Source organism: Chiloscyllium punctatum, chromosome 17 (assembly GCF_047496795.1).
Source record: "Chiloscyllium punctatum isolate Juve2018m chromosome 17, sChiPun1.3, whole genome shotgun sequence".
Lineage (NCBI taxonomy): Eukaryota > Metazoa > Chordata > Chondrichthyes > Orectolobiformes > Hemiscylliidae > Chiloscyllium > Chiloscyllium punctatum.
The window spans coordinates 90139816-90153711 of NC_092755.1; the positions used below are offsets into that span (position 1 = coordinate 90139816).

General features: G+C 44.1%; 1 protein-coding gene across 6 annotated transcripts in view; it reads right to left on the bottom strand.

Annotated features, from left to right (window-relative positions):
• The window catches only part of LOC140488098 (unconventional myosin-XVIIIb-like), a 483418-nt gene that overhangs the window by 210100 nt on the left and 259422 nt on the right, over positions 1–13896 (bottom strand). For all 6 annotated transcript variants that reach the window (XM_072587853.1, XM_072587851.1, XM_072587852.1 and 3 more), the window contains one exon: positions 12264–12344. In XM_072587853.1, the coding sequence (XP_072443954.1) occupies positions 12264–12344 (81 nt within the window). The remainder of the gene's footprint in view (positions 1–12263; positions 12345–13896) is intronic.

Consider the following 13896-nt stretch of genomic DNA (forward strand, 5'->3'; position numbering starts at 1 on the left):
CAAGAGCCGGAAGGTGGGTAGGGGCGGGCTGCCTTAGAGTGGTCAGAAGGTGGGAGGGACGGGGGCTTGCTGGGTCTGTATTGTATGCACTTTTGTATGTAACAGTATTGTCTAATATACACATGTCATTGTCACTGTCTTATCATATGTGGAACTGGGATTTGAGGTTTGTCCTCAGCTCCCTGTAATATGGTTGAACGGTAGGGTTTGGGGCCTAGCTTTGCTGCTCCTCTCCCTTGTAAAATTGCTGTCTCTTGTGTACAGCTGTAAATGTTAGCTGTTTTTTGTAAACTGCTTTGTAATTTGTTTAATAAAATATTATAAACAGGAGATTCAGAGAGTCTCCTCATTCCAGGGAGTGGCTCTGAGCTGGCTGGTGTTATAGTCAGTGTGTTACTGTTAGTTTCTGCCTCCCCTTTTTTTTTGAAGGGTGGGGGGGATCCCCGATTCCTGAACTGGGTAAATTATTTAGCCAGTTTGTTAACTGGCATTCCTTTTAGTGAGGACTGATTACTAAACTCCTGATGCACATAATGTGTTTCAGGGGTAACTCAGTTCTCATTAGGGGGTTGTTGTTTCACTGGTTGGTTACAGCCTGTGTGTTACTCTTTTCTCTTTTTGAGAAAAGGATCATGTTAATTTTGTGGTAGGGCTTAGCCCTTGGACTCTAATTTCCTTTGTTTTTTTTATATGTGTCTTCACTTTTTATTGGTGTTTGGACTGAGCCCTTGTGGAAGACATACATTTTACCAGAGGAGGTGTTCCTGTGGGGAGGCCTAGCCCTGGGACTGGGCCTCTGAAGATTGCACACCTGTGTGTGCTGGGAGGTGAACTGTTGCTGTATCCTGGAGTTTGGCAGCAGATCCTTCCTTCAGGAGTGGACCAAACCCCTGTGAGTGGGCCTGGTTTTCCAGGCTGGGCCAGGACTCCATGGAGACTGAACGCCTGTGTGCTGTGGGGTGTGCAGTTGCTGCCTTCAGGAGTGGACTCTGCTTTTAGCAATGGACTCTGCTATTTGGTGTGGACTCTATTTCTGATATTGCACATTGTATACTGGAGTGGACTCTTCCTGGAAATGGATTCTATATTTTGAAGACTGTATAGATTTGGACTATGTACCAGAAAGGACTTTTTTTTGTAATTAACTGTATTGTGGTGTTTCCTGGGTCTATCACCTGCACTGTCTTGCGTGTCCCTGGGTCTGGCAGGCCTTGCTGTGAGCTGGGAGGCTCATGGGTCATCCTGAAAGCTGTCACCCTGAGGGCCAAAGGATGGGTAGGCTATCCTGTGAACCTGAAGGTTGGTAGGCTGTCCCAAAAGCCAGAGGGTGGGTAGACTGATGCCAGTCGCCCTGAGAGCCGGATGGTGGGTAGGCCTTTCTGAACACTACCCCTTGTCAGGACGACAATCAGGATGGGCTATCCTAAAGGTGGTCGAAAGGTGGGTCAGGGCAGACTGAGAACTGGAGGGAGCATGGGGTGGACCGAGAGCCGGAAGGTGGGTAAGGGTGGGCTGCCTTAGAGTGGTCGGAAGGTGGGAGGGATGGGGGCTTGCTGGGTCTGTATTGTATGCACTTTTTTTATGTAACTGGATTAGTTTTTTACGTACAAATGTCATTGTCGCTGTCTTGTCATATGTGGAACTGGGATTTGAGGTTTGTCCTCATCTCCCTGTAAACTTGTTGAACGGTAGGGTTTGGGGCTTGGCTTTGCTGCTCCTCTCCCTTGTAAAATTGCTGTTGTATACATCTGTAAATGTTAAGTTTTCCTTTTTGTAAACTGTTTTGTAATAAAATAAACAGGAGATTCAGAGAGTCTCCTCATTCCAGGGACTGGCTCTGAGCTGGCAGGTCATGTACTGTGCACATGTAAATTAAGGGTGACTTGGTGATGGGATACCAGTCTCTGTGCAGCTATTTCACAGAAAGTAAAACATCTCCCATTCCTCAGCAAAGTCACTCCATGATTGAATGGCAGAGCAGCCCTAATGGGCCAAATGGCCTATGTTTTGCTCCAATGCCTTATGGTCTTATAATTGCCCTCGAGAAGGAGCTCCTTTCAATTACCGGTAAACCAGACTAATTGCTGGTAAATCAACCACAGTCAAGAGTTTTCAAGAATATACAGCCAGAAATGTCCATGGTTGAGACCGAAGCTAACTGCATATGAATTGTTGAACTTAGTTGATAGCTAAAGTTAATACTTCAATGGGATTTCAAAAATATGGGAACAGGCACTTGTGTAAGATGCTCTCACTTCATACCCACTGAATACTGTTGTGTGTTTACTTTGGAGAGTAATTGGAGGGAGGACACATTTTTAATGATCGGGGTGTGGAGTGGCTTTGCTGAGTAATGGAATTCCAATCACTACAATCTGTGTCAGCACAGAGCTGACTGGTTTTTCAACCCCCATTTTGCTGTTTTCTCCCTGTAACCTTTGATCCTCTTGGCAATCAAGAACCTATCTTCTGTTCTAAATATACTCAACTAGAGATAATCAAACATGCTAGGTCAGCTCACAAAGCCCACGACCCATGAGTGAATTTAAAAAAAAACTAAATATATATTCATCCTCACTGAATTCTCTAACTTGAGCAGGACTGTGCAAGATATAAGAATAAAGTAAAAACAATGACTGCAGATGCTGAAAACCAAATACTGGATTAGTGGTGCTGGAAGAGCACAGCAGTTCAGGCAGCATCCAAAGAGCAGCAAAATCGACGTTTCGGGCAAAAGCCCTTCATCAGGAATAAAGGCAGTGAGCCTGAAGCATGGAGAGATAAGCTAGAGGAGGGTGGGGGTGGGGAGAGAGTAGCATAGAGTACAATGGGTGAGTGGGGGAGGAGATGAAGGTGATAGGTCAAGGAGGAGAGGGTGGAGTGGATAGGTGGAAAAGAAGATAGGCAGGTAGGACAAGTCCAGACAAGTCAAGGAGACAGTTAGGCTGGGGTTGTTTTCCCTGGGCATGGATAAGGTGAATAGCGAAGGTCTTTTCCCTGGGATGGAGGAGTCCAGAACTAGGGAGCATAGGTTTAGGATGAGAGAGGAAAGATATAAAAGGGACCTAAGGGGCAACTTCTTCACACAGAAGGTGGTGCGGGTGTGGAATGAGCTGCCAGAGGAAGTGGTGGAGACTGGTACAACATTTAAAAGGCATCTGGATGGGTATATAAATAGGAAGAGTTTAAACAGATATTGGCTAAGTGTTGGTAAATGGGACTAGACTATAGTAGGATAGCTGATTGGCAAGGACTAGTTGGACTGAAGGGTCTGTTTCCGTGCTGTACATTTCCATGATTCTACAAGATTAATAAATGTGTAAAATGGGCACGTGATTGGGAAATTAACCTCAATATTAATAAATCTGAGGCAATAAATGTTGGTAGGAAGCATAAAAAAGCCACGTGCTCCTTTGATAACAGGCATTTAGGTGGGAAACAGACACAGAGGGATGTGGAAAAATATTCGTAAGTCACTAATGGTTTGGCATGGATTAACAGTGTATTTAAAAGAGCAAAGGATTCATTTCAATTCATTCCTAGAGGGCTAGCATGGAAAAGCAGAGAACCCATATTTAACTTGTTTGGAACCTTTGGAGCTGGGTTGCTCAACTATAAAAAAGACAAAGTAAGAGATGCATTTTTGATTTTCGTGACTTTACCAAAATTGAGTTTCTCCAGTACTTTCTGCTTGTGTTGCAGGGAAAATGGTGTCTGCTGGGGGACAAATGATATTCAAGCCTGCAACTCATACAATGTGATCGTGGAAAATGCACCAATATTTCATGAAGGTATTCAAATATCAGGAACTACTATCATGTTAAACCTGATAGCGAAAGGTGGAGTAGGATAAAACATTTTAGCCGAGGATGATTAACTGGCTCATCGTGGCAATGTCATGACAGGTTATGAATTATCTTTAACTTGTTTTAGAATTTGTTGCCGTTTGAGTGACAAATGGTTCCTATGAGACAGAGAATGTTATCAGTTTTAGGAACCTGGTGTTGCATCAATCACTCATGGGTAGGTTCGCCTGCAGAGGCTGAGAGCGTTGATCGAGACCCACGGTATTATGACAGGTTCAGATAACGGAGGCAAAATAAAGTTCCCTCCATTAGCTGAAGGTACAAGGAGTGGAGAACATGAATTGAAGCGATTGGGCAAGGCATGCAAGGGAACGAGAGGCAATAACCTGGAACTCACTGCCAGTAGGGGTGGGGGAAGCTGAGGCAGTCAATGAGATCAGAAGGATATTGAATGAGCACCTGAGAGGAATCAACTTGCAGAGCTTCTGGTAAAGAGAAACTGAATGGGATTGCCTAAATATTCTGCAGGGATTGGGGCTGAATTTGATGGGCTGAAGAGCCTACTTGTGCAGCACAAAGAATCTCTGACTCTAAATATCTAAAACAGCTTAAAAACTGGTCAGTTGCTTCTTCAGCACTCCAAGCAATAAGCCTTAACTCATAAGAGAGTGGGTAGATCCCCCTTGCAATTGCATTTTGATTTACCCCTCTCCCACTCACCTTAGCTCTCCCTCACCGTTGATGCCCTTAATGGGCTTGCATGTAAAGAACTCAACTGCAAACATGGGTGATTTACTGGTGCTTGCTAATAGATGAAATTAATACTATGGATGATTTGGTGATGGGGAAAAATATATTCAGCTGTGTGTGTGAGAGCACTTCTGGATATAAAAAGAAAGAGACTAGATAAGTGAAGTTGTTTTCCTTAGAGCAAGGAAAGCTGAGGGGGGATTCTGATTGAAGTCTACAAAATGATGATGGGCACAGATCAATGGATAGGGAGAAGCCCCTCCCCTTAGTAGAGAGCTGGGTAGTAAGGTAAGGGGCAGGAGCTTTGGGGTGGAGAACTGAGGAAATTTGGTTTTCCACCCAGAGGCTGGTGATTATCTCACTCACTGCCTAAAAGGATGGCACAGGTGAGAATACCCAAGACATTTAAGAGCTTTTTAAATGAGCACTTGAAACCCCACAGCATACCAGACTATAGGACAAGTGCTGGAAAATTGGATCAGAATAGATGGGTGCTTGGTTGCCAGCATAGACATAATGAGCCAAAGGGCCTTTTACAGTGTTGTGAAAATCACCATAATCCTACAGGACCGTAGGCTTGCTCTCATTAGAGAGAGACAACAGCTGGTAGCTTATCCTGAGGGTCACCACACCTCAAGTAAATGGAGAGATTAAGAAGGAGAGCCCTTTGTGGAATCCTCAGCCAGTGCAAGAACTGAACCCACACTGTTGGTGTCACCCTACATCACAAACCAGCCATCCAGCCAACTGAGCTAACCAGCTACTCTCTTATGCGTACAAAAACTTTATGAACTCCATATGCTTGTGATGTTTCATATTAACAATTTGCCTACCTTAGCAGGAATTTGACAATTTAGCGGTAAATACTGCGCAGTGTTGTGCCATGAACTGCAGAAACTGCACTGGGGCTGTCCACATAATCTCACACCGAATCTCAGCCAACAGCTTCAAACAAAGCTCTCCTCTGGGTGAAAAGCTCTCCTCTGACCTCCAATTTCACACGCTGAATATGACAAATACACATCGTTACAAACTTCTAAAAGTATTGCAGCAGTCACCGGACTGAAGGTATGAGCTGATTCTTTCAAGTTTTGCCAATGCCACTCTGACAGTAATGTGATCGCAATACCAGCCCCAGTGTCAGAGCACAAGAGCCGACTATGAGAGAGTGGGTGGATGGAAGTGTAGGATGCGGTTTTATAAACAGTTTAATTGAGAGTAGGAAGCTTAGATGGCTCGCTCACAAGCCAGAAGCTTGGGTTAAAAATAAACAAAGGTTTGTTAGAAAACATCCAATTCTCTTTTGGCAAATCTGAGTTTCCATTCGATTCTCCTCACATTCCTGGACCTCCAGAAGAGAAAGCACAGTTTGGTCAAGGGCCAATCAATTGTTATTGAAAAGGATCCAAGGGAAGAAAGGACAATGATGGTTCCAAGGAATGCCTTGAGTTCTGTCAAAGGTGGTGTGACTGAAGGTTGGCCTGCAACAGTCTCAATACTTTGGATAAAACTTTGTCTTGCACTGTTGTTTTTTTTCATCATTCACACTAACACGTTCCTCAGCTTCCTCCAATCACCCAACTGAGCATGCTAAACCTTTTGCATTTGTATCATAAGCTGCAGTTCACAGAAGGGAAACATAAGCCAAGTGTACGATCTAGTCGGAGTTCGTCAGCTCTCCGCAATCCAGAGAGATCCCGGAGACAAACACAGACAATTCTGGAGAAACTCAGCTGGCGTGGCAAGCTGTGTGGATCCGCTGTGGAGAGAGAAACAGAGATTACGTTTCAAGTCTTCTTCAGAAGCGAAAATGATTTTTTGTACACTTTAGACAGGCAGAGGAAAAGCAAAGGCTTTTCACCAAAGGAGTTGCTCATAGTGGTGAAAGAGAGAAACGGATCTCAATCGGTGTGAATTAAAGATCCTCAACGGTAAGAGGAAAGTAAACAAGTCAAGACTTTGAGGGAGAGAATGTAAGCAAACTGGAGAATAGACATATTGTGATCAGTTTCTGAAGTTAGTAAATTCAATATTGAGAGTCCAAGACTATAAAGGGGCCACACAGAAAGTGAGGTGTTGTTCTTCGGGGTTTTCTGTTGTGCTTCATTGGAAATCTCAGTAAGCCCAGAACAGAGAGGTTCAACAAAATTCAAAATTGCTGGAAATTTTCAGCAGGTCTGGCAGCATCTGTGGAGAGAAATCTTTGTTAACATTTCGGGTGCAGTGACCCTTCCTAAGGAGAAAAGACAAGACTACGTGCAATTCTGGTCTCCTTCTTATTGGAAGGATGTTGTGAAACTTTTAAGGGTTCAGAGAAGATTTACAAGGATGTTGGCGAGGTTGGAGGGTTTAGGCTTTAGGGAGAGACTGAATAGGCTGGGGCTGTTTTCCCTTGAGTGTTGGAGGCTGAGGGATGACGTTAGAGAGATTTGTGAAATCATGAGGGGCATGGATAGGGTGAATAGACAGTTTTTTTTTCCCTGGGGTGGAGTAATCCAAAACTAGAGGGCATAGGTTTAAAGTGAGAGGGAAAAGATTTAAAAGAGATATAAGGGGCAACATTTCATGCAGAGGGAGATGCATGTATAGAATGAGCTGTCTGGGGAAGTGGTGGAGACTGGTACAATTACAACATTTAAAAGGCATCAGGATGGGTATATGAATAGGAAGGATTTGGAAGGATATGGGCTGAGTTCTAGCAGGTGGGACTACATTGGGTTGGGATATCTGGTCGGCGTGGATGAGTTGGACCAAAGAGTCTGTTTCCATGCTATATATCTCTAAGACTCTATGATTTCTTTGGAAGAGAAAGGCTAATATGAGAGTAAAGGAGTTTGTTGAAACAGCCGGTAACTGCGAGGGCAGGATCTTTCCTATGGACGGAGTAGAGGTGCTCCACTAAGAAGTCATTCAGTCTGCGTTTGGACTCACCCCACATTATGAGCAGTGAATGCTGTGGACTAGATTGAAGAGTACATGTAGAAGACTGCTTCACCCGGAAAGTGTATGCAGTGACTGTCCAGGTGGACCTCACCGAATAGGAGTTCCCTGATTGGGGCTGATAATCTGGTCCAATCAGGGAGCCCTGGCTGACAGATACAAACAGGAATGTCAGACATCCTGTTCACTCAGAGCTGGCTCAAAGGGAGCTGGATCAGTGTCAAAAACTCTAAAGAAAGGGTGATTTGTTGATGCGATACCCGCCTCTGTGGAGTTATTTCAGTGTATTTGGTGCCTTGGGTGGTGAGAAGGGAGGAGGCTGTTATTATTGCTAATAATAACAGTATTATTAGCAAACCAAACAGGGCTAAAGTCTCTGGCTGAATTTTCTGATTGGCTTTGTTAAGGGGAAACTACGGCCCAGTGGTATTATCACAGATAATGTTGTGGGGACCGAGGTACGAATCCTGCCATGACAGGTGGTGGAATCAGAATTCATAATAAATCTGGAATTAAGAGTCTTATGATGACCATGAATCGATAATTCAAAAAACCCTTCAGGTTCACGTATGCTTTGAAGGAAGGAAACTGTCACCCTTACCTGGTCTGGCCTACATGTGATTTCAGACCCACTGACTCCTAACTGCCCTCTGGGTAATTAGGAATGGGCAATAAATGCTAGCCTAACCAGGGTAACTAATAAATGAAATGAATGAAAAAAAATGTCACATCGAGTCTCTATGGAGGTCACCAATGCCAATGCAGCCCCAGCCTATTCAGTCTCTCCCTATGGCTCACATGTGGCCCATTCACAGTTTGGGGCCTGTGGGCAAGCTGCCAGGGTGACAGGCTGAATAAGGGGCCCACAATGAAGGCCTCAGTGGGTGGGGTGAGGGGGGGCGGGGATGGTGAAGGTGAGGCAGTACTGCTGAGGTCAGGCACTTCAATGTGGGAAACTACGGGACTTGAACTGTGCAGGGATGTTACTGTAGATCATGGACTCAAAGGGTGGGGGTTGCAACCTTTCATTGCCATGACAACTCCATGAGAGCCTGGAGGCCCAAGCATGCCAGAGGGAGGCTGCCTCAGCTGAACCAACCCCTTTGGAACTTTTCCAACAGAGGGGGAATACCAGCTTTATCATAGAATTCCCTCGGGAGGACTTTGAATTGACGGCCTGCCCCTGTGGAGTGGGCCCACACTAAAAGACCTCCTGTGGAATGTGGTCACACCAGCTCGTTACAGTTGATGAGCTGCTGCTCATGATGAAGTTTCTGACGACCTTCCCAAGGGCAGGACAAGCTTTAGATATGAGTAAGAAAGACATTCATTGATGTTGCATTGTTTCATTAATGCTAGGAATAGCCACCTAGCTCTTTGAGCCTGTTCCACCATATGATAAGATCACAGCTGATCTGTGCGTGACCCCCTCATAACCTTTCATCCCTTTGCTTCTAAGATTCCTGAAACATTGTGCTCCTCTTCCAAGAAATGCCTAATGGAGAGGAAAATGCCCTTCACCTTCTCAGTGACCCTTGCCCTCAGTGAGATTCATGAACTCTACGTGGATAAAGAATTGAAGTTGGCCATTCACATCTCTCATTAGCTCAATACCATGCTGGGTGACACATTCACCCATTAAGTTATCAGGAAGCTGCGGTTAATCATAGGACTCAGTAGTTAGCACACTGTCCTTTCACCTCTGGGACTTGTGTGCGAGGCAGACTGATGAATGCTCTCTGTTCTATCACCTGCTTTGAAACCTCAGCTCCTGCATCTACATAATCCTCCAGGGGAAGGGGCTCCTCTGAGGTAGCAGTGGCAGCACATTCTCTGATAACTCAGCCGTTCAACAAAGCAGCAGAGGCAGGGCAAAGGAAAAATACACCAATCCATGCCACTCTTTAAATAAATCTGAAGTCAGCTGTGTTGTCTAACATTGTTCTTGTACTGAACATATCTGAAACAGTTTTGTACCATTATGTTGTCAGATACCCTTTGACAGATCTTTTAAAATAACACAATTATTTGTTTCCTCTATCAAATGGAAGAATGAATAAACTCTTAATAAACAGCTGCAGTGCCACAGCTACAAGCAATCAGAACTAAATTACAATAATGCACGACGTGGTGATGTACCACATTGTATTAACCTCTCAAGCAGTCCTGTTTATATCTGTCAGCCAAGGCTCCCTGATTGGACCAGATAAGCACCTCATATTGTATGAGGTCCACCTGGCTGACCTTGTTACAATCACTCCAGTCTTGATAACTTTTAGATTACAGTTCAGTTTCTAGGTGTAATTCCTTGCAGGGACTCCTCCATTGCCTAACAAGTGGCTGATCCATAACCTATCCAATCCCAGCTGAGCCCCAAACCTTGGGCCAGACCTTTCCCCGAGAGATAAGAGTGTGACTGCTTGGGATTCCAAACCTGCCTCTGGTGGGAAACTAATTAACATCAAGATTATGATTGGGTTGGCATGGCAACAGGTTATCTGTTCAATAAAGGGTAGCAACTCAAAGCTGGAGGGCCAATCAGTGGCCTTCCCATCTCAGAGAAGCATATGGCTGCAGTATTGGTCAGTAACCGGGCCAACACCTCAATGGAAAGCTGGCCTCTTAGTCATTTCTTCATAACATTAATGCAACAAGTGTCCAGGATCCCACTGAGGGTGCGGGTCAGGGCTCCTTTACATGGTGCCCATTGGCTACATGTCCTCCCAAGGGAGACTCCAGAGCACTGGCAGCCCAACCTGCTGCTGGGTGTCCACATCTAGGCAATTGACCCTCAACCCCACAGCCATTGCATCAAGAAACTGGAGGCCATGAGGCAAATTGTTAATCAGCCTCCATTGCCCACGTTTAGCCGAGCTCATGATAAGCTAAACTGTCTGTACATCACCTGAGGTTAGACACCCTTTTCAGTGCCCAAACCTGCATCAGTAACAATGATTAGATTACTTACAGTGTGGAAACAGGCCCTTCGGCCCAACAAGTCCACACCGACCTGCCGAAGCACAGCCCACCCAGACCCATTTCCCTACATTTACCCCTTTACCTAACACCACGGGCAATTTAGCGTAGCCAATTCACCTAATCTGCACATTTTTGGACTGTGGGAGGAAACTGGAGCACCCAGAGGAAACCCATGCAGACACAGGGAGAATGTGCAAACTCCACACAGACAGTTGCCTGAGGCGGGAATTGAACCCGGGTCTCTGGCGCTGTGAGGCAGCAGTGCTGACCACTGTGCTACCGTGCCACCTGTTGGGAAAGGGGTTAGATAGCTAGCAGCTCACCGGGGCTGACAACAATCAGACCCCTTCCACCTCAGTTCCCAAAGTCAATGGGGCCTAAAAGTTCAATTCATGACCCGGTGGAACTAGCACTTCAGTACAAGAAAGACCTTACACTTGTATAGCACCTTTCGTGGCCTCATCATCGTCCAATGGCTTTACCATGAATGAATTATTCTCTGAGGTGTAGTCACTGTTGTAATGTGATAATTTACACACAGGAAGTTGCCACAAATAGCATTGAGAAACTGAACTGGATAATCCATTTCAAGTCCTTTTTGTTGAGGCTTAAATGTTTTGACAGAACATCAGGTAGAACTCCTCTGATCTCGCTTGAAGCAGTGTCATGGGATCTTTCCAGCCCAGCTGAGAGGAAAGGACACAGCTATTTTCCTGTCAGGTACTCATTTCTTATTGGTGTCACTGCTGTTAAAAATAAAATGCTCTCCAAAATAACTAGTATGATGTCATTTACAATTATCACCACCTCAATATTTGTTTGGCGGAGGTAATGACATTACAAGGAACTGAGTGTGAATTTTTCTGTCAAAGGCATTAACATTGTCATCACCACTGACTACATCTGCCAGTATTCACTTCTCAAACAATGACAATGCAGTTACAAGTCATTGGCATTTTCTTATAGATAAGCGGATTCATAGACTTTCTTTCCCTTTGAAATGTCACTACTTTAATTGCTGCTGCTCTCTCGGCATCTCAGTGGGTGTCCATGTGATCTCAGCAATTCACCTGAGCTGTCATCTGCTTTACTTCTTTAATCCTGATCACTGACTTGTTCCCCAGCTGCTCTATCTGAAGCTGATCCCACTGTCGCTACACTCCAGTCCTCTGGAATTTCCTCCCTCGATCACTTTGCCTTGTCACCTTCCTCTTAATCTTCAAGCATCTCCGAGAATTCCTCCTCCACTCCCTTTGAGCAATTACTTCTCACTTGCTGCTCAGCTAGTATCTGTCTGTCTGCATGTGTTTTTGCTTGTCATCCACAGTTAAATTCTGAGTTTTTTGGACTTTTGACGATATGCAAAATGTGTTATAATGCCACAATTAAACTGGTTCTCTAATCAAATATGATGTCTTTTAGACAGAATTGGAGGGTACACAGTTACCCCTGACACGGGCTGCCGGAGAAAGTGGTTGAGGCAGGTACAATAGCAGCATTTTAAAAACGTGTGGATAGGTCCAAGGATGGGAAGGGTTTAGAGGGATATGGATCAAATGTGGGCAATTGGAACTAGCTGAATGGACATCATGGTCAGCATGGACCAGTTTGGGCTGAAGGGCCTGTTTCCATACTGTATTACTCTATGACTCTATGTGGATACCTCAAACCTACAGCATGGATTCCAATCTCAGAGATGGATCAAACTATTCCCCAGCCCCCTACTTGTCTCAATCACTGCAATCCAAATGTTCCAAGATCCCATCGGAAACCCTCCATTTTGCTTACTTGGTTTGAGGTTTGATCGATGACAGCCACCGTAGATGCTGGAGAGGTTTCGCTCGTGTCAAATGCCACCTGAACCTTTTCCTGTTGAAAAAGATTAAAACTATAGCTTTAAGCATCTGCCATATTTAAGCATTTAAGTATCCTGTTTGCAGTTATGAAAATGTATCAAACCATGAACAATCATATTTTTTATTTTTAATACCTGTACACATTGTTATGCATAAATAGCACATTGAATTTTAAAACCATCTACATTACATATGTTGGAGCTCCCCATGACTGAAATCAGCACAAGATGGCCAGAAGTGGTTTTCAGTTCACTTAGAATAGCTAGTTTAGTATAGTATTAAAGTGAACCACAAGTTGGGGCAATTGTAGCTTTGTAGACAGAATGTATCCAAGGTAACAAGATTAAGGCAGCACACAAAGGATCCTGTTGCAAGCCTGCAGAAGCAGTAGTTTACACAGAGACAGTTGGACAAGGACACCCTTTAGGATGCAGATACACAAATTTCATACCTAATTGATTTAAGGTCTGAGGTGCATCACAAATAGATTTACTTTAGTTAAGATTTCCAGGTAATCAAAGTTATAGACTTTGAACATTTATACCCATAACCTAAAAAAAACCATAATAAGCATTAAAGAGATTCCTCCTACAACCCTTTGGACAAGGCAGCCTGAGGCAGTAAGACAGGGCCCACAAGACAGCCTGAGGCAGTAAGAGAGTGAATTACCAGTGCAGATGTCAGTAGTATTGGAATATGGTTAAGTACAGCATGCATTGAGAGAGCCCCAAGGGTAGAGACAAAGGTGTCTGGAAAACATCATAAAATCATGGAAGACCATGATCCACCATCCAGTCACATGATTAATTGGAATGGGTGTGCATGCCATTAATTAATAATGTGATTGGTCTGTACTTGCCAAAGGCGGGCTGAAAGCAAATGTATGAAAGTTTGTCTTTCCTCAGTTCATTGAAGAAGCTTCTGACCCCCAGAGGTGTGATTGCAATAAACTCTGTGAGGCTGGAGGTGGACTCCAGGTGTCGAGTAATTTATTTTGTCATTCTTCCCCAACACTTACCTGAAGGAGTACAGCTCCAAGAAGAAGCTTGACACCATTCTGGCAAAGCAGCCTACTTGATAGGTACCACACCCATCACCTTCAATATCTCTTCCTTCACCAGCAATGCACAGTGACAGCAGTGCGTACCATCTACAAGATGCATTGAAACAACTCACCAAGACTCCTGTGACAGCAGCTTCCAAACCTGAGACCTCTACCACCTTGAAGGACAATGTGTTATGACACAGGGTAAACTCTACTTCTTAATTTAAAACCAGCAACATAGAAAAGATTATCCCATGCAGTAGTCTGTAAAAATTTGAGCAGCCAAGTAAAGTAAAAATTAACAACTTTATTTCTTAAAGTATAACAGAGAATAATTAACTAACAACTATTTACCATTCCTTACTCTAACCTATCCATTACCTTCTCTTCTATAATAATACTAGTCTGATAAAAACTCCCAATCAAGATTTACAAAACCACACTTCTTGTGTCAAAACCAGCCAGCTTTTGTTCTTCTATTCGGATCTTCCTGTGTCTTCTTTTCTTTTTCTTAGGAATT